At 42.2% G+C, this 26,329-nt stretch overlaps 2 protein-coding genes across 2 annotated transcripts; one reads left to right on the forward strand and one right to left on the reverse strand.

Moving 5' to 3' along the window:
- On the reverse strand, nt 1-17,205 carry zgc:165573 (cysteine-rich and transmembrane domain-containing protein 1). Its single transcript, XM_028460453.1, has 3 exons — nt 17,051-17,205; nt 6,815-7,113; nt 1-972 (listed from the first exon to the last, which is right to left on the reverse strand). Exons 2-3 carry the CDS (start codon nt 7,107-7,109, stop codon nt 869-871), a joined length of 399 nt encoding a protein of 132 aa, XP_028316254.1. The 5' UTR covers nt 7,110-7,113; nt 17,051-17,205; the 3' UTR covers nt 1-868.
- LOC114470781 (extensin-like) lies at nt 12,485-25,530 on the forward strand. Its single transcript, XM_028459111.1, has 4 exons — nt 12,485-12,663; nt 12,870-13,027; nt 24,649-24,959; nt 25,219-25,530. The coding sequence occupies exons 1-4, from the start codon at nt 12,485-12,487 to the stop codon at nt 25,528-25,530; spliced, it is 960 nt and encodes a 319-aa protein (XP_028314912.1).
- The last annotated feature ends 799 nt before the right edge of the window (nt 25,531-26,329 follow it).

Raw genomic sequence — 26,329 nt, forward strand, 5'->3', positions numbered from 1 at the left:
TTAATTTTAATGGTAGACTTTATTCTAAGCATGAAGCCATCAACAGGTCACTTGAAACTTTGACAATCTCACTTTTTGTTATAGCGACAGATTAATTTCCAGTGTTTGTAATAAAAAAAAAAATTCAACAAGGAAAAAAAACAATGTACTCATTAAATACAGAAATAATACATTAAAGCATTGTCACTTCTAAAAAGGAGCGGATTCTTATCCAACAACTCCATCAAAAATTTGACTTGTGTGCAAATGGATAGGTTACGATTATAGCATCATCTTATTAAGAGCACCCTTTGGCTCATTAGCAGCCAGGGTATTGGAGGCCTCTGGTTACAGTGTGTAGAATGTGTGCGGTAGTCTCTGGGTTAGCTAATAAAGCTTGAGCGGGAGGCCAGGGAGGGTTTCAGATGGCTGGACAGAAATGCAGGCCAAGGCAATCATTATAAAGTGCCAAAGGGTATGACAATGAGTAAGCCTGAGATCACAAAAAGAGGTGTGTGTATGTGTGCGTGTGCGTGTGCGTGTGTGTGTGTGTGTGTGTGAGTGTGTGTGTGTGCGTGTGTGTGTGTGTGTTGAGAGATGCATCTGCTCGATGTAGGTGCACTATTACATGTCTCTCAGTCTGAGGTGAGGGTTATGATTAGAAGTGCAGCTACAGTGGAATCTGTGGATGCAGCTCAGTCACTCACAGCAGAAGGCTTCACAATCCTGTTAATGACTGGAGGAAAAAGGCTTCAAAAGCTGATCAACAATTTCACATACAAACCAGTTCAAGACGTGCAAAGGCTGAAACAAGGGGTAGATGGTTTGTATAAGGCAGATGGAGGAAAAAAAGGGTGATTGGGTTTGTGTAAGCAGTTGGAGAACAGCGTTATGTCAGCATGTCCCAGAGACAGCAACAACACAGAGCCGTCCAGCAGGCAGTCAGACATGTGTCCCCCGTGTCATTCCTCCTGTCTTGTTCTACCACGTACACTATAGAGAAAGAGAGAAAGAAACGCGGGCTTCAACAACCTCACATTAGATCTTATAATAGTGAAATGTAATGTAATTTTACTCTGATTATAACATCTTTATGGTAATATAAGCTAACACGCTTTGAAATATTTCAACATTGAAACACCCTTCACACAACTTCTTCATATAAATGGCTTCAATTGACCCCTTGGTTATTGCATCTAAATTAAATATGCAGAAGGATAGAGTTCCACATATCTGCAGGTTAACAGCTGTTCCAGTCAAAAGGAAAACTCAAAGCAAACTAAAGGCCTGGATGAATCCTACTTCTCCTCAGTCTTTAGGTTTGCCTTAACTATTCATGTGGAAGTGAAAACACACTCATGTGGACCTTAACAGCTATGTGTTCTATTTCATAATATTTTGTGAGATGTCTCACTATGGGATGCACTCTCATCTGCAGGCCTCAGAAGCATTTTTCTCAATCTGCCAATCCTGATTGGCTGGTGAAACGTCTGCCAGGGACACTCCCACCTCCTATAAGAGGAGGAGGCGGACGGGCACATCATTCGAAAACCTATTCTCACTCTCAAGCATATCTCGCGTCTTCTACCAGCTTGACTGTCCACAGATGGATCTTTTTTAAGCCACTGTCGACAGACAGTGATAAGACTGGACGCACTTGCTTTTTTGTGGACCACACCAGGTCAAAAGAAGCCAGAGCTTACCTTGCCTCCGCCTGGTCGGTGCTGTCCCGATTTGACCCCACACCACGGTCTCCAACCTCCGGGCATTGGCACAGCTCCAACGCTGCCCCCAATGTTCCTGACAGTCCAGCGCACGTTGGCCCACCTCACGGGCACTCGCATTTCAGTGGACTGCCTAGGTCCACGCTCAACACCACACCACGGTCCCGAGCTTCCAAACGCCAGCACACCAGCTGTCACCTCGAGCCCAGCACGGCCCTTAATGCCCCCGGTGGTCCAGTGCACATTGGCCCGCATACTGGTTAGCACACCTGCTAGTCGCCATGTGGTAGCATTGGGCTATCCACCTGTTCTCCCTGCCTAAGCAACGCAGAAATGGAGGCCAAGGCCCCTCTCACCGACGGGCCGGGAGGCTCCGAGGCACACTTCCACCAATGCGGAAATAAAATCTCCAGCAAGAACACACAGCAGGTCTGCTTGAGTTGTCTGGGGCTGGAACATGCCCGACTGGCTGTCAACATCCCCGGCTCATGTCGGCACTCTGCGGCGTTCAACACCAAGAACCGCAGGTGGCTAGCGCATCAGGCAAGCCTGTCTGAGCAGGACCCCTTTCTTCCTCCTCACGGCGTCCCCATTGCAGTGAGGGAAAAGGCGGGCATCCTCATGGGAAGCACACAGTTCTAGCTGGGGCTCGAAGCTCGACCTGGCTTCTATCTCCCCACATGAGGAGGATGTCTTTGTGCTGGACTTCGGAGAGGATGACGGAGCCTCTTCTGACCTCCTCGTATCGAGAGAGGATGAGGAAGATGGCACTTTCATCACTCCGGCCCGGGGCGAGCTGCCTGCCGCCTCTGTGGCCTCTCGGGAGGAAGATGAGGGATCCGCACCTGTCTCCCCTCTCCCAAGCCTAGATATGGTAGACGTATGCAAACCAGTTGCAGCCAGCCATTCCGTGGCCTGCCGTTGTGACAGATACTACCAGGTGCCGCTATGAGGGGAAAAGGCTCCCCACATCCAGGGGCACGCCGAGACAACTTCTCCCTGTCTTCCCTGATCTGCTGGTTCAGGTGGCGTGTTTCTGGCAGGACTGCCCCTTCAGCAGCAGGACCCCGGTGGCCGTTGCCTCTTCCCTCAACTGCAAGGCGATGGAGAGCCTTGGACTACTCCAGATGCCTTCGGTAGAGCTACTCGTCGTGGCACACCTGCTCCCATGGCAGCCTGCGATGTCTCCCTGGAGACCGATATGCCGACCAGAGCGAATGTTCTCTAGTCGAACCTGTCTGGCAGAGCTTATGCAGTGGCCGTGCTCTCGGTCAGAGTGCTGCTTACAGCCTACCAAGCTGAGCTGTGTGAGGATTTCGGACAGACTCAGGACTCAGCGAAGTGGGAAGAGATGTCGGTCAGCACAGCCCGCTCAGCGCACACAGGCAAGGAAGAAGAAGAGGATGGCCTGACCACTCTCTTCCCCTCTGGTGAAGCAGCTGGACGTATCCCAGCTCCACCTGTTCTGCTTTCACGCGTGCACCCAAAGGCCACTCAAGAGATGGGCAGCACTCGCAGCCCCGCCTTGGGTGTTACAGACAATATTAAGAGGGTACAGGCTGCAGTTTGCAGCTGTCCCTCCTTGGTTTGTCAGCATAATACACTCAAGCCCAGGGAGAATCGGCCAGTGTTTTACAGGAGGAGATCCGCTCTCTGTTACACAGAGGAGTGGTCTCTGTTGTTCCTCCCACGCTGCGTCAGAGCGGTTTTTACTCCAGGTATTTTCTGGTCCCCAAATGGGGGGAAGCGGCATTTTCCCGATGCTGGATTTACGTGCTCTAAACAGATATATCAGGAAATACAGGTTCAAGATGCTCACGCATGCCTCCCGTCTGGAATTGTGGTCCAACAGTTGTGTGCCCTTTATCGACGGGCCAAGGTGGACCTTTTCGCTGCGGGGGAAAACGTGCAGTGCGCAATGTTTTTCTCCCTGCGCAGCACGGATGCTCCCCTCGCCGTAGACGCACAAGCGCACAGTTGGCCGCGTGTCCTTCTTTACGCATTACCCCCGTTGGCCCTGACACCCCCCACTCTGTCCAGGGTGAGGGAGCATGGCCATGAACTGATCCCGGTGTCCCCCGTTGCAGGCAAGGGGCTCTATTTACCACCCGCACCCAGAGCGCCTGATGCCGTGGACTCTCACACAGTGTGATTTCCACTATACAGAGTGCAAGTGGAGGGTATTTGAGGGATGGTGTCTTCAGAGGAGACACATCCCCTTTCAGTGCCCAGTAGATGTGGTTTTGTCATTCCTGCAGAACCTGATTGACAAGCGCAAAGCCTTTTCCACTGTGAAAGTGTATTTGGCAGCAATCGCCGCCTGTCATGTAGGCTTTGGGGAAAAACAGGCGAGCCAGCACCCACTGATCTGCCAGTTTATGAAGGGAGCGCGCAGGCTCCTCCCCGCGTCCAGACCACTGGCACCACCGTGGGATCTGGCTGTGATTCTGGAGGGACTTAAAAGTCCTCTTTTCGAACCGCTGGAGGAGACCTGAAGTTTGCCTCTCTGAAGGCTGTTGTTATTGGCTCTGGCTTCAGCTAAGCGGCTCAGTGACATCCATGCACTCTGTGTGCTCTTGTCATGCGCTCAGCTCTTCACGGGCGAGGTGAGGATGGTTTTCAAGACCAACCCGGCTTTTGTGCCAATGATGGTGGGCTCAAGTTCTCATGTGGCACGGGCAGTTTTACTGTCTTAACGCGTACAAACCTCTGCCCTGCAGTCTCGTCTTTCCTTGATAAGCATGTCTTCAATAAGGGAACTACCACACCCCACAGTGAGACATCTCACGAAATATAATGAAATAGAACTTTAGGTTATTTATTATTATTACTATTATTATTATTATTATTACTGTATGAATCATATAACCCCGGTTCTATGAGTAATATGAGTGAGATGTCTCACCAGACAACCCTTCTTGCTTGGGCGAGTGAGAAGAGGTGAATAATGAATAAATTTTGAATAATGTGTGCCCTCTCAGTCTGCCCATTTCACCAGCCAATCAGGATTGGCAGATTGAGAATAATGATTCTGAGGGCTGCAGATGAGAGTGCATCCCATTGTGAGACATCGCACACATATTACTCGTAGAACCGGGGTTATGTAAATAAACCTCAAGCACAGACAGCTGGCTGGCCCAGTTACGTTAAGTTTGGGACTAATAAAACAAGATGCGCATTAAATATCTCATGTTTTATGATTGACAGCTTCCAAATTTTATGACTCAGCAATACTTGAATTATTTTATGCCAATTATTCAGAGTCAGTTACATAAGAATAACTCTATGGTTAGTATTCTGCCAAAGCAAATAAAGGAGCACACTCTTTCTTTTTGTTTGTAGATATCCTAAATCAGGGAAGTTAGTTTTATTTGGCAAATAAAACATAAGTATAATTTAATAAAATATATAAGATATATATATATATATATATATATATATATATATATATATTATATATATATATATTTAAATAATGTTTTTTTCTCTATTATGTTATTTTTGTAATTGCTGAGTGAAATAATTAAAATCATAATCGAATTTTGATTATTTGTACAGCATTAAGTCATCTATTCCCTCATTGACTTTGATATACAACATTTTATTTGTTACACAGCTTGTGCTGCTGTTTATTAGACACTCACTAGGAAGAAGCAAGCTGGCTTGGCTCGTTTTGATTCAAGAGCTCTATGGTAAATTATTAAGAGCCCAGTCAACAATACTGAACATCCCATTGACCACATGACTTATTGTCCCAGCTGTAAGGACTGGATGTGATCTCAATCCTTTTCAGCCTCATTGGTTCTTTCTCACTCAGCTGGACTTTTCTTACTGTTGCAGATTAGATTTGGTGACAGTGAACAGCCTGTTCCTAAACATTGTGACTAACTGCAAAAAAATCTAAAGATCGTAGCTTTTCTGACTATAACACAACAAGCTGTTTTAGATAATAGGATTATTCCTATTAAAGAAGGAGAAGACGTACTCTTATCAGCTTGGTCGCACACCAGATTTCACAGACAAATGCTCAGGTCAAAATGTAAAGAAAGACATGATTTCATTGGAAAGCATTTAAATATTTGCCACAGACTGCAATCTATGCATGGTTTAGAAAGTTAGGCTTCATGTTCTTAAATGAAAAACACTTTTCAGGGGAAAAAAAGTGTTATTGATTTGCAGTTTTTGTTTTATTTGAGTAAAATGTATTCCCTTTCTTTTTTGGGGGGCCAATCAGTCTGTATTAGTGATGCACCGATATTTAATTTGACTCTTTCAGCAACTAATTCTGTTATAGGTCTGGACAGTGTTATTTAATGTATGAGAACTGAGTAGGGTCAAGTTGAACATTTCATATATTTTATATTGTGCATTGTTGGAATGTCAGTGCTAAATACATTTTGTCATATTTTTAAATGATTTATTATTTGAAGCATTAATATTAATTTATACAATTGCAATGTTTTCATTTTAGTGAAATTAGTACACATTCAAAGCCAGAAAGGCAAGGGAACTTGTAATTTGCATGATCATTTGTTTCGTTTTTCCGCCTTGTTTTTGGACAAGAATTTTCATTTCTGTATTATTTTTGATATTCCAAATAACACTTTTTAAAATAAAAATGTATTTGAGAAGTTGAATAGATTTGCATCACATTTATAATAAAGGGTCGTACTAGGGATGTCCCAATATAACTTTTTCATTTCCGATATTGCAGCCATGCGTATCGGCCAATACCAATATTGATCCGATATCAGCATTATTCTGTAGTGTGGAATGTTAGAAAAGCAATGTAACTAAAACAGAACAACAGTCAGCAACAGTAGGTATCAGAAAAACTGACCCATTTATTATTAACCAATTGGTTACATACATTTTAACCTTCAACATAATATCTACAGTATTCTACGATTGAATAAAATAAATAAAAAATGAATTGGGAAAATAAATAAATAATAATAATCGTTAATAATATTCGTTTTCAGGCAGATTTTGGACCATTAAGATATCGATATCAGATCGGGATAACCCTACGTACAACTGTATCTTTCCAACTGTTACAAGGTTGATATCAACACAGACCATGCTCCCTGATAATTGCTGTTCGCACTCACCTGTGTTTTTGGGAGCCTCTCCATACATGGGTCCAGGAGGGGGTCCACCCTGCCAGCCAAACTGTGGTTGTCCAGGGTATCCCTGATAGGCAGGCTGTCCAGGTCCAGGATACGGACCACCGGGTCCCATTGGACCAGCTGGGTACTGAGGGTAGGAGGGATTTGGTTGCTCCATGTTAACAGGATATCCCTGAGGTGGAAATCCCTGAGGTGGGTAGCCTTGGGGAGGCGGGCCCTGCATTGGGTAGCCTGGGGCAGTTGGGCCTGGGTATGGGGGTGGCTGTTCGAAACTCATCTTCCTGTCAAGCAATTGACAGCAATCATGAGGAAAACAAGAAGAAAGAGGAGCAAAGGTATCAATACTTGACACAACATTTATTAAATTACAAAATGGATTACGATTACATTGAATTTCAAGTCCATGTAAATATCAATAATACTAATGCAATAAAAAGAAACTGAAAAAGGAACAAACACAAATCAAATATTACATACAGAAATAGCATTTCTAAACCATTTCCAAAACACAACCTCCCAACTTTCTTTTCTTCAGATTTGGATTCATCTTTGTTCATTTCTGGAATCCCTTTGAGGTATTGTTTCACTCTTAGTTAAACTTAGTTTATTGGATTACTGAAATACAAAAATAGTATTTTTTGCAGTCAACACGTACACAGTTAATCATTTACATGACAACATCCATAGTAAGTAAACCTACTTAATGTAAAAGGCTGTATCCCTTTGGCACACCAAAGAATGTAGTTCTGTAAAAATGAATAATTACTTCCGAAAAATGTTATGACACTAAGCACTGTGCAACAGGATATGACTCGGTAGCTTTAGTACAAAAGACGTTTGATGAAAATGCTCATAATGTGACCTGAATGGTTATGTATTTTTGTGTTGTGTTTACATTCAATCATGAAATAGTGATAAAACATACATTTGAGAAATTGAAAAAGAGGTGAGACTCGTGCAGAGAGAGCTTTGTGACAAAACGCTAACCATGTGTCAAGAATTATCATCCCACTAGCATGACTCTCAGTCTCTACAGACTAAAGCATGTCTGTCTGACAGAGAATGCGAGCCTAACTTCCTCCTCATGTGAGTTAGGGGTGGGAATGAATCTTTAGCCACCTTATGATTTGAGTCAATTACGATTATAGGGACTGTGATTCAATTGTGAATCGAAGCACTTTTTCTTGCATTTCTTAAACTCTCACCTTGACAACTGATGAATTGATGTTTTGAAAACATAGCAGCTGCATTTAGACAGGAGATAAATTCACCTTTTTACCTTTTATTGAGCCAGCAAAGGCCATCTAAAAACTGTTCAGTTATAACTGTATGGTAAAGTGGTAAAGTGGCAGCATCCTTGCTTGTAATGTATACAATAAACAAAAAGAATTGTTCTAAATTATAGATTATATACAGTTTATTATATAAACTAAATAAGAAGCCAAGTACAGGAAAGCACTCGCAGGACAAAGCCCAGTGACTCACAGATGTAAACTTTTGTGTGAATTTAAAATAATTGTTAAATATTGTTGTTTTAAAAACAATACACAAAACACAGTTCAGTTCCAGATATCTGTGATTAAAGGATTTAGTGCCTTTTGTACATCCAAAGCCCACATACGAACATTTTTCTTTAAAAACGTCATATTGTTGATGTTTTACAAAACCAGTCTAAGAAAAAAATTAAAATGAAAGTGCAAACTTTACTTAGTTGCAAAATGTGGAATGTTATAAATATTGTTTATGTCATGAAGTAATTTGCTTGTTCTCTTATTTATTGTTTTGTTTAGTTTGAGTTGGTTGAAGGTGAAGAGGAAGGTGCACGTTCCTCTCACTATGTTTATTAGTTCTATATATCAGTTCAATGTTTCATTTGTTTGTTTTGGGGCTGATTTGATTTTGAGTTGCGGGTGAGGGCTCCATCTGTGACTAGTTGCTCTGATTGGCCAGCAGGCTATAAAACCAGGTTGCTGGTCAGGCAGGAAAGATCCAGTGCTGAGTGGGGAGAACAGCTTAAGGTAGAAGTGAATACATGCCTTTTTTTGGGCCCCAAAATAACTGTCTGTTTGGAAAAAAATTGACTGTAAAGTAAAAGGTTGCATCAACACCTTCTTTCTCTGATACAAAGGGTTTTTTCCCCTTTCATCCACTGAGTTTTAGACTGAGATGTAACAGGTCATGGTTTTACTGTTAGACAATAGATTTAGTTTATTTATGTTTTGCCAATGACAGAAATAACAAGGTTATGTTGAAAAGAGTATGTACAGATATATATATATATATATATATATATATATATATATATATATAAAAAGATAATATAAACACTATTCATCAATAGTTTTCATACTTTGTGAAAGAACAAAAAAAAAAAAATATATATATATATATATATATATATATATATATATATATATATATATATATATATATATAAAAAAAACAGAAATGTTCCTTTCCAATCCTTTTCCCACTTGAGAGTTCTTCAAGCTATTGGAAGACGACAAGGCTTTGGTAACTATGGTTACTGTGCTCTGGGAGATAGTGAATCCCCCAGTGATTTGTTTTCAACATACCAGTAAGTAACAGAGCTCAGTTTATCTGGCTTATCTAAATGCAATGTAGTCTCTGTTTTAATGGTGATGGTATCAAATAATCCTTCTCCTATTCTCTCCTGTGAATACAGTGTTAGATTACCCTGTCAAACCTGACACCAATAAAGGTGTCAACGTCTGGTATCAAAGTTCACCTTCTTTTATTATACCCCGATAACAAGTGAGTGACATAACCCAACAAGCGTCAACGTGAAATATGTTGCCAAAGGTGTATTTGCATGTCTCATTTGTTTTCCCTTTGTTTTAAAGCATTTCAAGAGTGAGTTGAGGCAGTGTTTTCACAACAGCATCAGGGTGGTGAAGTCATACACAGACACCAGTGGATACCATAGTTCACCTGAGAAGTGACACATGCGCTCTAACTAAGTGAACAAGCAAAGCTGTTAGCATAACAGGGAAATTCAATGGTCTGGAATAGGGGTGTCCTGATCTGATATTGATATCGTAAATCGGTCCGATATCAGCAAAAGAAATTGGATCAGATTATATCGGCCTTTATCTGAAATCTTTGATATAAGCACTCTGATACATGCAGTCCGTTCCAGACATCATTCCACCACTTCTATCCAGTAACCGACAGAACTAAAAACTGACAGTAAAAAAATAACTTGAATAAATTTGAATTGTTATTTGTAGGACTTGTTTTTATTGGTTTTATGGTTATTATGGGGTGACAAGTGGTCAGTGGTAGAGTGGGTTGTCCAACAACCGAAAGGTTGGGGGTTCGAATCCTGCTCTATCCAGGTTAGTGTCGTTGTGTCCTTGGGCAAGGCACTTTACACATTGCCTCGTATGAATTGTGCATGAATGTTGGTGGTGGTCAGAGGGGCCGTAGGTGCAAAATAGTAGCCATGCTTCTGTCAGTATGCCCCAGGGCAGCTGTTTCTACAACGTAGCTTACCACCACGATTGGTGTGAATGAATAAGAGTTTCTGTGACGTGCTTTGAATCTCTTTGTAAAAAGCGCTGATTATTTATACATTTTATTTAATTGTAGAATGTCGTTGTGTTTAACGGTAAAATGTATGCAACCCATTGGTTAATACTAAATGGTGTCAGGGTCTGTTTGGTTTTGATGGTGGTCTTCATTTAGTTTTTCTGTAAGTCTGTGTAATGATAATAATAAGGCTGCCAACTTTGGTCGTTTAGTCGACTAACTGGTCGATCCCGTCATGGTTAACCAAGATTTTCATTGGTCAACCAGCAATGGTATCAGTTTCAATACCATTTAAAAAAAAAATATATATATATATATATATATATTATATAGGTGATAAGGATTAAATATCAAATAGTTATTTTTTGCCTAAACATGATTCTTTGTCCAGCAACAGCTGTGTAAGTGTGCGCTGCAATGCAAAAAAAGTGCACTGTCCTCAAAGCAGATCAGAGCAGAGAGGAAAAGAATTAAGACAGGCTTGAAGCACAAACATCCACTATTGATTCAATCATTTTTCTGCACAAGAACATGGATTGTCCTTATATTTGATACATGGATTATGTACTAATATGGTGCAGCGGCACGCACTGTGCACCTGTGTTTGATGTGCGTTTGCTTCTCCGTACGCTGATCTAATGTTGACATTACAATTGTTTAATAATAAAAGAAGGCTTACCACTAAAACAAACAAATGTCATTTGTATGAGGAAAAAAATCAGGTCAGAAAAGGATATAAAAACCTAATGTCTGTCCGACCTGTAGGTTTCACTTTTGCTTTGTCGGGTTCTGAACAAAGTTTAAATAAGATTATTTTCATAAATGGTCTGTATTTAAAAGCAAATAATCGGCACCACAGAAAGCCAAAACAAAATGTTTGTCTCTCCAAACAATCAATGGACAATTATTATCCCACTCCTCTGCATCTGGGTGCCTCAAGGCAAACCTCAACCTTGACAAAATGGGTCAAGTCTTTCCTCATACTTAATGTTGTTGTCTGTTTAAGTAATATCACTTGATCAAGCCTTTTCTAACATTACACACTGCAAATTAAGTAACACAAGTATGTAATATTAGTGTTCATATCGTAATGGTTTGATATTGTAACGGGCAATACTCAAGGATTACTCAAGAGATTAAAGCCTGGCTTTTAGAAAACCAGAAATGCACTCACCTCTGATTGTATGAATGAGATTTATTCACAAAGGATTTTTTGCTGTATAATTGACTTGTATTACTGAGTTGTATTCCAACTGGAAGTTTTATTGTATCTGTTAGTGATCTTAAAATAATATCATAATTTTATTTATTTAACCGGGAGAATGCACATAACTTCCACTGTATATATTGTATCTTGACCCCTCTCCCCATGGACTACAGGTGGAAATAAGCTTTCAAGCAAGAGACTAGTACAAATATCTGTTTCCGTAACTTAATATATTTGTATGATGTCCAAATAAATTAAACGAAAATGAAGAATGCAATATCTGGATCGTATTGACAGGGAAAGTTGTATCAGGACATCTCTAACATATGATAACTAGGGATATACTAATACTGGTAATGGTCTACACAACACCAATATACTTGTATTTGTTATTTTGTATTTTCTTTGTCTGCACATGTTGTCAAAGGTCAACACTACAAGAAGTGCAATCTTTTTAAGACAGCAATGCATGTTTTGTTATTGGCAATTAAATAAATTAATTACATTTATTGCATAATTGTGACCATCACCAGCCCTCCCTAAGGAAGGGTAAGAAAGACTTCATTAAAGGGAGAATATAAAAAGAGAGGGCAGTGTTACACCTCGGTTGTGGGGGGGGACTCAAAGTAGGAATTGTCAAGGGAGATTCATTTAACTGCCAATGTGCAGGTTAAATATGCATGTTTTATGTGTGGCAAGAAATGAGCAATTAGCATGTGTTGACCACATGATAATGTGTTAGGGGTTGAAAGACTACGTAATTTTAAAGGTTGACTTTATGTGCATGCTAGTCGAGGTTTCCTCAGAACCGGGCGTTGAGACTTTGTTTGGGCTGTTTTTACGGTAGCTTCGGCTTCCTTTACCAAAAGCAGAGCCACAGACCCTGGGGTTGCATGGCCCCGCCTAAGCAGGGGCCACACCCGCAGGCATGCAAGGGCGCGGCCTGCGCCATCCACCCCCGAAGACCTCTGCCAGGACTGGCCCAGCCAGCCCACAAACCGGCCACAGTCCAGCAGGACAGCCCCAGACGGCGCAAGGACAACAGCCCAGGCCACACCGCCCACCGGACAGCGTAAGCCTTGGGTCAATGCCCCCCATCGGCACACAGGCGACCGCCCCCACGGGAAGGAGGCACTCCAACGGCACACATCTGGTGCGGAACAGCAGCCCCCAGCCAAGGGCGCCCCGGACCCACCCACCGGTTCGCAGATAGCAGGAAGACCTACCAGGTGGCCGTCAGCGACCTCAACCACCGGAACAGCTTGCGCCGCCCCCCAGCAAACAGCATCATCCCGAAGCGCCGAGCAACCCATGCCAGCACGCTCACCCATCACACCGGGGTGGCCACCGCGGGGACCGCCCCCAAGGCAACCATCAACAGAGGGGCCGGGCCCCCACCCAACAGGCCCAGTTGTGTGAACCTACCCACCACCCTGGTATCCGTTGGAGAATGGAGAGGCACTTCCCTATCCCCTGTGTGAATGTGTGTGTTTAGTAGGGATGTAACGATTCACTCAACTCCCGATACGATTCGATTCACGATACTGGGTTCACGATACAATTTTCTCACGATTTATTTTACAAAATGGGAATGTTGACAAATGACTGAAAAATATTCCTTTATTTTTTTGGGGAAAATACTATACTATTTTCCTTTTATTTTTCATTGTCAAAAGAATCCCTTGATAAACTATTCAAAATGATGCATTTTAACTAAAAATAAATGTTGAATGAAATAAATAAAGGAATAATACAAAAGAAACCTATTAATTTAAATTCTGGTTCTATAGTAAACAATTCAAAACTGCATAATAGTTCTTTTTCTTTTTAAAAGTGCAACTGAAAATGTATTTTGTACCTTAATAATTGGACTTTAAAAAAACAAAAAAACAGTCATTTTACTGTATTTACGTCAGATATTTGTTTAGACCAGCAGAGGGCGCTGGTGACCCAGTGGTTGGTTGGCATGCAGTTATTCCACCAAAGAAGAAGAGAAGCTATGCTAGCAGGCAGAGCTAATAGAAAAACGTGACTTTTACAGATATTCACGTAATATTACAGATATTCTTTCGGTGCTTAAGGAGTAAAGAATCATTTATGAGCATGTTTAACAGTAAATGGCGGCCAGAAAGAAAATAGTCGCAGATTCCGCCCGTCACGGCCGCTTCTGGAAGATTTAATATATAGCGCCCTCTGCTGTTTAAAAAAAGTACTGCGATTCAATTTTCAGAGGATCGATGTGAACCGTGGTACCTATGAATTGATTTTTAACTGCCTTACGATTAATCGTTACATCCCTAGTGTTTAGTAATGTATGAGGCTCAATTAAAAGAAAAGGGATGGAGGGGAGCGGCGCTCCCCATCCAACTTTTGTGTATATACTTGTATTTCGTAAGTTCACCGTTATCAGAAACTGATACCTATTGCATCCAATGGCTTTGAATGGTGGCATGTAATATATGTTGTACTCTTTGCGATTAGCTGACAGGGGGACATAGTTTTCCAGAAAATGTTTTGAAATGTCATTTTTATATATTTTTTAGATCATTTTTATACAACACAAACATTTGTTAGAACAAGCAGAGAAGAAAATACAATCTGTCTTCCAATTCATTGCATATTACTTCAAGTCTAGAGCCGGACTGGGCCGATTATAAATCACTGATCGATATTGGTCAAAAGCCTTACAGGTAATCGGTAGGTTATGTATTCTTTCATCAACTGCATCATCAACCTGGAAGGGCGCGACCCGCGCCACCCTCCCCGGAAAAAGTCGCCATTTTGGAGATAAGCAGCAGGTTTACAAACAGCACACAGACAAGCAAATCCCAAATTTTGAGAGGAAATGCCGTGTTTTTGGCCGTACTAATCGGTCAGACTGTGAAAAACGAGGAGTTTTGTAGACTGCCAAAAGTTATAACAAATCATGGAGAACAATGTCTGCATTTTATAGTCAGTAGTTCTACATCAGGAGAGCAGTGACATGAGACTTGCTCACCCTTGTTGCACCAGTCGTTATTTGTGTATATGCAAACACTGCTGCCCTCATCTCCTCTCTTGCAATAAAATCCAGCTTCAGGTAGTCCAGTTTGTTCTCCAGGGAGCGGACATTAGAACGCAGGATGGAAGTCAGCGGCATTCTCTGAGGATTAGCTTTTAGATTGATTGCTCGCCCCGCTCCTGCTTCTGATCACACCGCTTACGTCTCCTCCGCTGGCGGACACCGCTTGTACGAGGCTCCGCTGGTACAAGCTACACCGACTACATCAGCTGGATGTAGTCGGTGTAGCATTCCGAGGGTTGAGGTCCAGAGTAGTCGCATCTAACGGACTATAACTGTTTGCTTTGCCAGAATCTAAGATTGCCTGGCGGTAGCATACTATTTTAAAGTATGCTGCAGGTTCACTGTGAAATTATTAGAACTGAGTGAGTTATCTGCCGATATAGTATATCTGTTGCTAACGCGAGCCTCTACAGCCGCAGCCAACCTCCAAAATTCTATAAGATTTAAGGTCTTCCACTGTGTGTGGGCTTGGTGAAATCCAGGTATTGACTTTATCAGGATACATAATAGACGCAAGACTCTCCGGGTCATCAGTGATCCAAGACGAGGAAGCCGACTCGTATGGATGTGAACCACCAATAAACCGTATTTTTTCCAAATATCGTGACCTTTACTGTAGACTGTCCTTCCCTGTATGCCTTTGCATCTACAACGCATTTTGAGGAGCTTTTCTGTTATTTATCCATCGCAGAGTACACCTCCGTGAGCCTCCAACATGTAGTGTCAACATCCGCTTACCTCCAGCATGGCCGCGCATCCGGGTTACTGCCCAGAAAGTGACGTCAGTGAAAATCAGGGTTGGGGTCAATTACATTTATTATTTATAATTACATTTTCAATTACCCATGTTCAATTACAATTCAATTACGATACAGTTACCAGCAGTTTTTCCAATTACAATTACTTTTTAATTATTTTTTATCCTTAAAAACTCAATTACAATTACATTATCGTTTACTAAAGTTCATTGAAAATTAATCACAATTACTGAGCCTAAAACAAATGAACTAATAAAAGTTAACCTTCCTATCTGTTGGTTACCATATTAGGCTTCCTAATCAATGAAAATGGTGTGGGCGTCTGAGCCTTTTTCGTCATTATACCCCTAGATTTAATTTTTTTTTTTTTTTAATGGTAAATTGTGTGAAAGCTTAATTTGGAACAAATTTGAAGAATTATTCACTACATATGTGTAGAACTGTACATAGAACTGTAACACGGATCCCCAGTTTTGCATTCAATTATAATTAAAAATTTTTTTTACAATTTCCATGGCAATTGCAATTACAAAGTCAATTACAATTAGGACAACAGATTTTTAAAATTACAATTATGGCATAATTGTAATTAATCATCAATTACACGATTACAATTATAATTGACCCCAGCCCTGGTGAAAACCATCTATTTTTTTTGACATTGTGTCGCTCTGTGCTGTTTTTTACATTATAAGTTGCCACTTTTTAATTGAAAGTAATGATAAAATAACACTGAGAGAAGAGCACTAGTTCATTTGCCTTTTTTGAAGAAAAGAAAATATGTCTTTCAATTCATTGCATTTTTGCTTTATAGTTGTTGGAGATTGTGGTATAAGCATCGTTATTAGGGATCGGCAAGTACAAATACCAAAATATCAGTTTGGGAAGAAATTGTATTGTGACGGTGTATCCCTAATGATAACTATAAACATATGCCTGTTTGAAAGTAAAGCAAAATAAATCTGACAAAAAGCATAATCCATGAGAATTCTCAGGAATTATACCCCTTTAAAAATGAGATTATCTATTAAAAATATTTTACTTCCTGGTTTAACTATAGTTTTTTGTTGTGTTAGTGGAAGAAGAGAACAAAAGCACATTTTCATTCACCATTAAAAGCACAAGATGGTGTGTGTCCAATTGTCCATGTGACTATGGATGCTTTCTCCTCGTCTGGAGGCATCACGGGACCAGGCATGGACTCTTAAAACAGCCCATTGGACCCAATTAGGATGAACCAGCACCACAGTTTATCACACACACAAACAACCACAGACCAATATACAACAACAACAACACCACCACCATTACAAACCTAACTCTCCAATTCTTTTGTTCATCAATTTAATCTATTAAGCGGTTTCTAAAGAGATTATAACTTTAAATTTCATCATTATCAACATGTACACCGGCAAGGATGAAAAGAAAACAGTTAAATTGTCGCACAGAGTGTTTATGTTCATTTAAATAATGTTATTCCTCAGAATCATATGTGAAAGTCTCATACAAGTGGCACCTGCCTCGAGGCCAGAATCCAGTCCAGTGAGTCCAGCAACCGTTTACCGTGCTGTACTCACTGCGACAGGACTCTTTAACACAACAAATACACAATTGACAAAGCGCTACAGCACACCAACCTGTATTTAAATTGTATCCCAGTGGCGTAGAGCAGGTGAAATGTTCCTCTGAGCTTGAAAAGGCGTCTTTATTCGGTGTTTACGTTTATTTCCAAGGACCGTATTGAGAGCCAGTGCGTAGCGCCTTAATGGAACGTGACGTCATCTAGAGGGTACAGTATTGGGGAGGGTCGATTCAAAAACAAGCAAAATCATTGGCTGATGAAAAGGGTCAGCTGCTGGAAGTGACCAATAGCAGGGGAAAGTGGCGTCGAAAGAGACGTCAGGCCTCGTGATGCTGGGACCTGATAAAAGATTAAACAGGTACACATCATCCAGTAGACGGAGATTAGATAAGATTTTCAGGGAAATTATTAATAATAATCCTGAACCAGTATCTTATATTCTTGAGTTTGGTAGTTTAATAACAGGACTTGTGGAAAATGTGATACCAAGAAGCTAAACTTCCTCACTTGGTTCATTCAGTTGTGACTAGTTTCACTGCAAAGCTCTTCCTCAATAATTAGAGGACATGTTTGCATTTGTTATATTTCTGTTTTTTCGAAATTTCGAGGCTAGAGTCTAGAATGTATGGAGGACCAAACCTGCCAAAATAAAAGAATAACTGAATAAACGTTGAAGAAAAGTAAATACAAATAAATGTAAATCAGTGGGGAAAAAATAAAAAATTAAAACATGCAAAAATTTAAAAAAAAAAAAAAAATTCCAAAAAATGAATATAGATTGATTAAAAAAATACAAATACAATTTATTGAAATTTAATTTTTTAGTTTTAATCATTTCATAATTTATTTCATACATGTAAAATTATTGTGTGTGTTTTTTTTTAAAATATATTATAAATTAATAAACAAAATGAAGGGGTTGTCCTAATGTAGATTAAAATTTAGGTTTTTTTGACATTGTTGTTGCATTTTTGCTTTTTTTTTTTTTTTTTTTTTTTCATTTTTCATTTTTTTTGTGGATTAATTTAATTTAAATTTGGGCAGGTTTGGTCCTGGTTAATCAATCTGTCAAAAGCCGGAAGAATTAATCGGTAGGCTATGTATTATTATTATTTTATTTAAATTTTTTTAGTTGATATTCTGTTGCTCTGTGCTGTGTTTTCTGCATTATAAGCTGCCACTTTTGAATTGGAAATATTGATTACAAAAGAACAACATTGAGAAAGTGCGCTAGTTCATCGTTTAGTTACATTTTGCCTTTTTGATTTTTCCATGTCTACTGTTTAAGATTTGAGCAACTTTAATTTCTAGTTTTTATTTACATTGTGTTCTGGAAATGCTGTTTGCACAAGTTCTTATTTATCATCAAGTTTACAGTCCTTATGTTTACAGCATTACTAATTAGTTACTTATTTTAATTTAGTAGTGTTCTGCTTCTTTGAATTAAATCATATTTTGGGTATAATAATAATTTGTGTTTATGTACAATACCTATCCTGTGTAAATCAATGTTCTTATTTCAATAACCGGCCGGTACATGGGATATCTGCTTTTTTCAACCCTCAATATTAGTAATTGGCTCCAAAAATCTCACACCAGTCAGACTCTATTAAAGTCCTAAATATGGCCTCACTATTTCACAATCATTCTAAGGTTTTGGTTGCTTTTTTGTACCCAAAAAAACATTTTGCTGTAAAATTAAGAGCAGGTCCTTGTGCTGGCCTATACACTTAGAAAACACTCATGAAAGGTTATTGACCGCTCAATGAATTTTTGAACAATGTAAAGTATTTGTTGGTGGAGCCAAGATACAGGCAAAACATTAGCTTGGCTTAGAATCCAATAGTTTTGGTTCAACTGTCAACCATGTATTGTGTCCTCATGAAGCACCATGTCTACCTTGTCTAAGAATTAAAAGCCAAAAGGGAAAGCACAGACACTGTGTTATGATAATTCGTTTTGATATGAAAGCTGTATTTTATATGTATGCCATTGTTTGAGTTTATATATATATACACATTTCAAGGTCACACATACCCAAGATACGAAATCTGTGGAAGGGCTTGTTTTAAGATGACTTTCTTTATTATATATATATATATTTGTAATAATTGTGTTGATTGAACTTGTTACTTTTTGTCTGATAACATTATTGTGGCACTTAGACCTGTGGTTTCTAAACTACTTAAGGGCATAATGAACTCGCATGTTCTCACTCCCATGATCCCTTCTTTGCTCCATTACCACTCCATTTTCATTCTACACCTGATAAAAACTTTTAATTTACAACACATTGCATATGTACTATACAGTAGGGGTGTCCCGATCCGATATTGATATCGGATATCAGCCCTATATCGGCCAGAAAACGAATATCGGATTTTATCGGACCGCATCTAAAATCTCCGATATAAGTGCTGCAATAAGTTTTGGTTGTTTTTGTCCCCACCCTCAGCTATTCCCACCATATATTGACAGTAAAAAAATAACTGAAGTGAACTGGAATTGTTGACTATTGTTCTCTGTTTGAGTGACATCACTTGATCAAGCCTTTTCTAACATTCCACACTATAAAATAAGAAATAAAAGTATGTATGATTCGTGCTGATATTGTATCGGTATCAGCCAATACCCAAGGCAGTAATATCAGTATGGTATCGGAAGTGACAAGTATCAGTCTCCCCATGGATCAACTGGTTTGGATGGGTTGCATTTCTGATTGTTCTCCAGCAGATGTCAGGCTTGTCAAACCCATTTCCCCCCTGAACTCTTCCTACTAGTGCACAAATTATAAGCCATAGTATAACAGTGATGGATGCTATGTCCAGCAGAAAACTGCATTTGCACGTTTTGGTTGCTGATATGCTATAAAAACACACACACACCATTTGAGTGGAGGTAGTAATGGCTTCCGCAAATACAACAAGTATCTTGTTTACTCAAGATGGCAAATCAAGGATAGAAATAAAACTTAACTCATCTCGGGGTGGAAGCTATCTGCCATAACATGCAGGAGTTAAGATTTTAGAAGCTTTTCTTTCCAGGGAATACAGAGCATCAACTCTTTAGCTGCTAAGCCAGAGATAGCTCCACAAAACCACAGCAATAAAAAAAGAGAGGGGAAACATTAAAGGAGAGACACGGCAAGCAGACTCTGCGTTGTCGTGGAGTTAAGAGAGATAAAATGCTTGATGCAGCAAAACGTGTCTATCCTTCAGGATAAACCTGTGCCTTATTTAAATGGAAACTTTTAAAGCCAAAAGGAAAAACAGTGCAACTCTGGTAATGCTTAATACTGCTTTCACAAGGCACCCTGCTGGGGAGGGAGGAGGGAACGAACAGATTCTTCTGATAAAACAGCACAAGAACAAAGTGTTTCATGTGAAAGCACTGTGTTGTGAGAATACTCATGTAAAGTCATTTTTTTAGTCGCACAATCTGTTTATAGACTACTACTTGTTTCTGAGGAAGTGTTTTCGCTTCTGTTGTGACAGGAATGAGTTATGGTTCATGGCCCATCCAGCACATGCTGAGCTTAAACTTGCAGTGCCTGTGAAGGCACAGAACACATTTCAAGGTCACACATACCCAAGTTGTCCTACGAAATCTGTGGAAGGGCTTGTTTTAAGATGAGTTTCTTTACTAGTTATCCAGTTTAATTCCTGCATCTTCTATCACAGTACACTTACCTATCCAGTTTCTGTACTTTTTCATCTTGTTTACAGTCTAATAACGCTTAAGACACGATACAGATAGCTGCACTTTGGACAGTCACAGATAACTGACAGACAATAAGCACGACTCACACAAAAAAACTACTGTCGCCAGTTTTGATTAGAATAGAATAGAATAGAATATGAAAGAATAGAATAGCTTTATTTGTCATTGCATATGCAACAGTGCGACACAATTTTATTTCAGTTTACAACACACAACATGGGAGGACAGGAGCGGGAAATCTGTGGTTTGTCACAAGGGCGACGCCCCATATTTAGATGAAAAATGGGAAAACAACAGAAGGAGAGGTGAGAGGAAAAGGCAGGTTTTAAACCTCTATTGAGGAGGACAGTATAAAACTAGGAAAAACTTCCTCAGCATACATGCACAAAAAAACTACACAAAAACGGTCACAAAAGAGCTCGAGAACATAGCACATGGGCAGGGGGATGGGTGGGCGGTGGGTCTGGGGGAGTTGTTTGGGGCGAGGTCCAGAACGGAGAAGAGGAAAAGGATTTCCAGCCGCTGGGGGAATAGCATTTCACCTACCCGGCATGTTTATAGATTGGGGAAGATAACTAAACCATCTATTCCATAGAACACACACATACTCTCAACAAAGAGTTCAGAGGAAAGTATTAAGTCAGTGGTTCCCAAACTTTTCACAGTCTCGTACCCCTTCAGACATTGAACCTGAAGCATGTACCCCCTACTCCAAAACACCTAAAAAAGATTAAAAAAATCAATGTAATGTCAGATACAATGTTGTCCTTAAGTGAAATGTGTCTCTGAATTTGGAGGTTCCTGACTGTTGGTCTATTTATATTCTAGTTTCCTATGTTGTCATGCTGTTTTTATTTTGGACTTAATTCATGTACCCCCTAAGACAATTTACGTACCCCTCGGGGTACCCGTACCCAACTTTAGGAACCTACACTGCAAAAAGTAAATTCTAAAAAAGTTTAAAAAAAGTCTTAAAATAGGAAATAAAATCTTGTTTTTCCTATAAAAAGAAAAAATATGTTGAGGAGCAAAATTTCCATGAGAAAATAAATCTTATTTTAAGAAATGTAATCTATGTTTTTTCTTATTAAGATAAATTTGCTTAAAACAGTGATATTTTTCCACAAAACAAGATACACTGAGTATTTAGAATCTCTTTAGGCTTTACACCAAGTATATATATTTTTTTTAATTTCAGAAAAAATAAGAAAGAAGAAAAAAAAAGAACAAGCTTTTATTAAGCCATTTCAATAATTTGACCATGCCGTGTGACATTGACACAATATAAAATTATAGGCCAACCACAGATCAAACTTCACGCAATCATGTCTCTAATATCAGACACATACACAACATTTTGTGTACAAAACTGTAATATGAAGTATAGTCCACAATGTCATGAGAAGACATTAATTAATTTAGTTGTGCCATGTTCGGAATTTCAATTTTATGTGCCATAATCTTTATCATAACAAACATCTAAAATCATCCTCATTCTTATGAAGATAGTGTAGCTTTACAGCTCCTCCACAAAACACATTTCAGAAGACTTGATGTAATAACCAAATAGTAACATGTGTTTAAACTTGTGTATGAATATGTGTGTACGTGCGCAACGCTGTATTCTACGCCTTCACGTTTGTGCAGTATTAACACCAAAACATACCAGAAGCTTTCCAGCGAGACAGCTGCCCCCGACAGAGGAACTTAAATAAGGAAACAAGTGTGTGTGTCCTGCAAGGCAACACCAGGCCATGTGGCAACATGTGATGCAGCTTGCACAATGACTATGTACAGCATGCAGCAGAATCTGCAATCAGATGAGACCTTTGACTTTTGTATATTAAACTGTATGTTCAGCGACTATAGTGATGCATATGAGAATTTGATGATAGAAAGTACCTATTGAGCAACGCTGATTAAACTGGATTTTATTTGGAACTATGTGTGATATTGTGCAACAAGCAGTGAAGAACAACCAAACAACATGACTGGACAGCGTAGTCTGTGATATTAGTGAGATTGGGTCGAATCGGTAAAAAAGTTCTGGTAATCCTTTTACAAATTCCAAATCATCATTTTTAAACGCATACGCACAAGTTATTATTTGCTATAAAACAACCTAAAGAAAACATAATGAATTGTATATTTTGAAAGGGAATTTGACCCCAGATTATGCCTCTAACTTTGTTAACTTGAAAAAATCAAACTTTTGCTTTTAAAAACAGGCAGAAATGTGATCAAATGCTTTTGCTTCAGATAAGTTCAGATTTGATAAGGTATGATTATATTCTGGTATGATTACCCGACTGATAAAATTGTCCACCTTTGGGTAAATGCATTATGTGAAGCTTAAGTTGTTAAGTCATGTACACGTCACACATCATCCACTGAGCCCCCCTCTCTTTCAGTGTGTGTTGACAGTGTCACCCTGGTAATCTAGCCTGTGTCTGAGCCACGGACTTCAGCAGAAATAGATCCCCATTGACCAATGCGACCCCATCCCACTCTCTGACTGGGACACTGAGAAACTGGAATTGTAGAAAGTGGAGCAGAACAGAAAGAAAGAGGGATTATTTGATCTTTGGAAAAGGTCGGTACAGGAATGTAGCCGGGCTCCTTTAAAATCTAAGGTTGGATGTCAACTCTGGTATTTATACTTGGACCAGAATGTTTCCACCCAACTCACATATCACTGTCACATGACCAGTCTGCTATTGCCACTATCAATGTTGCTTCCATTGAAAGATGTTTATTTTTGGTGCATTTAGTTTATTATAGATTTAGACTTTACAAATTAATGAAATTTATATTTTACATAAGACTGTAAAACTGTATAATGTTCTCTTGTTTTGTTTTCTCTCTTTTTTGTTTTTGCACATGCTGTCAAAGGTCAACACTACAAGAAGTGCAATCTTTTTTTAGACAGCAATGCATTTTATTATTTATTTGATACTGCAATTAAATAAATTGCATTATTTTATTGCATTGTGACCATCACCAGCACTCCCTAAGGAAGGGTAATAAACACTTTATTAAAGAGAGAATATAAAAAGAGAGGGCAGTGTTACATCTAGGTGAGGGGGTGGGGGGGAGGTGGAGGGGGAAGAGAGCAGGGAGGAGCGATTCAAGGAAGAGAAATGGAAGGGTGGGGAAGAGTTGATTACTGTAAAGTGAGATGTGAAGTTGTAGCCGTGAGGCTTAACTATGATGGTGGTGGCTGTGGGCAGAGGGAAGGAGTGAGTGGTAATACCTGAAACAGGTATTTGGGATCAACGTGTCTAAAGTTAAGCCCACTGCAAGTTTTATCCCACAGTCCAAGAAATGCCTGTGCATCGTAGACCGATGTATGTGCAAGAAACTGCCACTGTAAACCCAAGCGCTGCCCTGGACTCGAGGACGCAGCCAGAATAGCAGAAAGAGTGGGGGCCAGCGAGCCCAGGCAAGCAGCCCCCCAGACGCCCCCAAGACACCAAGCCGAGAGGCAGCCACCGCCCCCCACATACACACCCGAGAAAGCACCTAGAAGCCTAGGAGCCAGCGCACTCCGCCACCGCCCCAACCTCAAGGCCCCCACCGACATCCACCCCACCCCCACCCCCGAGGGGAGGGCCCAGAGAGCCCCCCGCCCGAGATCCCAGCAGAGGGGCCAAGGCCCACGCCCAGCAGACGGCCAGAGCCGCAACAAACGGGAGCCGGCGGGCACCCGCCGGTGGGCCCAGAGCCAGCAGGGACCGGACCCCAGGCCAGAAGGAACCGGAATAGAAACAGCACCGGGAGCAGCACGCCCGTGGACAACGACCACACCCCCGGCCGCCCTGGGCAATGAGGGGACGCTGCACGCCGCACCGCCAGCCCCCAGGCCCACCCACCCAGCCCCCCAGAGCGCCCCAGGTCACCATTTTTTGACACCGCCAGCGCGATGCGCCTCAGTTATTGCTAAAGTCCCCCCGCTGCCCCACCCACCCCCAGGGGCCCAGCCAGACCGCCACACCGGCATGTGGTGCGCGCAAACCAGAGGCGGTACTTTGGGGACCGCCCAAGCAGGGGCCACACCACGCCGCACCCACTGGTATACAAGAGCGCGGCCCGCACCACCCACCCCGGAAGACCCCCACCAGGACTGGCCAAGCCCCCCGGCCCCCAAGAGCACCCCCCCGGGACCGGGAACCCCCAAGGGCGAGACCCCGGGCGAAGCCCCCGGGGGAGCACCCTCCCCCAACCCAGCCCACAAACCGGCCACAGTCAAGCAGGACCGCACAGCCCCAGACGGCGCAAGGACAGCAGCCCAGGCCCCGCTGCCCACCGGACAGCGCAAGCCACAGGGCAATGCCACCCACCGGCGCAGGAAGGAGGCACCCCAACGGCACCCACCCAGTGCGGAACAGCAGTCCCCAACTACGGGCGCCCCGGACCCACCCACCGATCCGCAGATAGCAGGACAGACCTACCAGGCAGCCGACGGCAACCGCAACCACCGGAACAGCTAGCGCTGCCCCCCAGCAAACAGCAACATCTCGAAGCACCAAGCAACCCCGCCCCAACCCCGATACAGACGCCAGCACCCCCCACACTGGCGAGACCGGCCGCCCCGGGCCCGCACACACCGAGGACAGCCCCCAAGGCGACCAGGAGACGAGACATCGACCAAGCCACACCCATAGGGAAGAGGCAGCCCCACTCCCTGCCGAGCCGACACTGCCCGGAGAGACCCCGCGAAGAGAGCCCCCGGCCGCACCCCCCACGCCCCCCGAGACCCATCGCGCCACCATGCCTGACCACACCATCCTGATGTATTTGCATTCTACACGGTGACCCAGTAGTCGCACCCTCCGGGGGGTGGTGTGTTGAGGTGCGATTAAAATTGGAGGGATTGGTAGGGCAATTTGAGGTGGGAATGCTGCCCCCGCGCCACTACTCAGTAGCACAGTCGGCGGCACTTTCCACCCTCAGCCCCACCATCCAGCCCCCCAAGGGTTGGGTATGGGTGTGTGGTGCACCAAATGAGTGAGCCAGACCAGCTGGGAGTGAAGTGAGGTGTTCATTTTAGGAGGCCTGTCTGGTGCAAGCCCGGCCCGTCCACATGGCGGGCCACCGGAGAGGATAGATGGTGCAGACGGGCACGCGGCACAGCTGACCCCAGGGACGCGCCAAGCAGCACGGCTGGAGACCCATCCCGGGGCACCCCCCAGACCACGGGGCACGGCGGCACCCCCATCCCCCAGACGCGGCCAGGCACCAGCCACACCCCCCAGCAGTCCAGGGGGCGGCCGGGCAGGAGAGAAGCCCGCACCAGGGCCAGCACAGGCCCGCAGGGCATCACGATACAACGCCCTCTACAGGGAGGCGGCCCCGGCCCCCCCGACAAGAGAGGACGCCATCAGCCGCCCAAGCAGGGCCATCCCGCCACCCACCAACCAACAAGCGAACCTAAGCACCCCCAGCCAGGTCCCGCCAACCCACACCAAGTGCCACCAGCAGAGCTCCCCCTCCCCACAGAGGCCACCCCCGGCCACACACGCGCTGACATGAGACACCCCCCCCCACACCAGTACAGCCCGGAGGACGGCGGGCCCCAGGCCACCCGCCCTACCGTGGCTCAGGTGGTAGAGGG

Source organism: Gouania willdenowi, chromosome 10, assembly GCF_900634775.1.
Source record: "Gouania willdenowi chromosome 10, fGouWil2.1, whole genome shotgun sequence".
NCBI classification, from domain to species: domain Eukaryota; kingdom Metazoa; phylum Chordata; class Actinopteri; order Blenniiformes; family Gobiesocidae; genus Gouania; species Gouania willdenowi.

Excerpts from the sequence above, each read along its gene's own strand:
- zgc:165573 (XM_028460453.1), bottom strand. The coding sequence starts at position 7,109 with ATGAGTTTCGAACAGCCACCCCCATACCCAGGCCCAACTGCCCCAGGC. Across the intron at positions 973-6,814 it reads AGAGGCTCCCAAAAACACAG|TGTACGTGGTAGAACAAGAC; the intron begins GTGAGTGCGAAC and ends CTTTCTCTATAG.
- LOC114470781 (XM_028459111.1), top strand. The coding sequence starts at position 12,485 with ATGGCCCCGCCTAAGCAGGGGCCACACCCGCAGGCATGCAAGGGCGCG. Across the intron at positions 12,664-12,869 it reads CACACCGCCCACCGGACAGC|CAAACAGCATCATCCCGAAG; the intron begins GTAAGCCTTGGG and ends GCCGCCCCCCAG. Across the intron at positions 13,028-24,648 it reads TGAACCTACCCACCACCCTG|TTATTGCTAAAGTCCCCCCG; the intron begins GTATCCGTTGGA and ends GATGCGCCTCAG.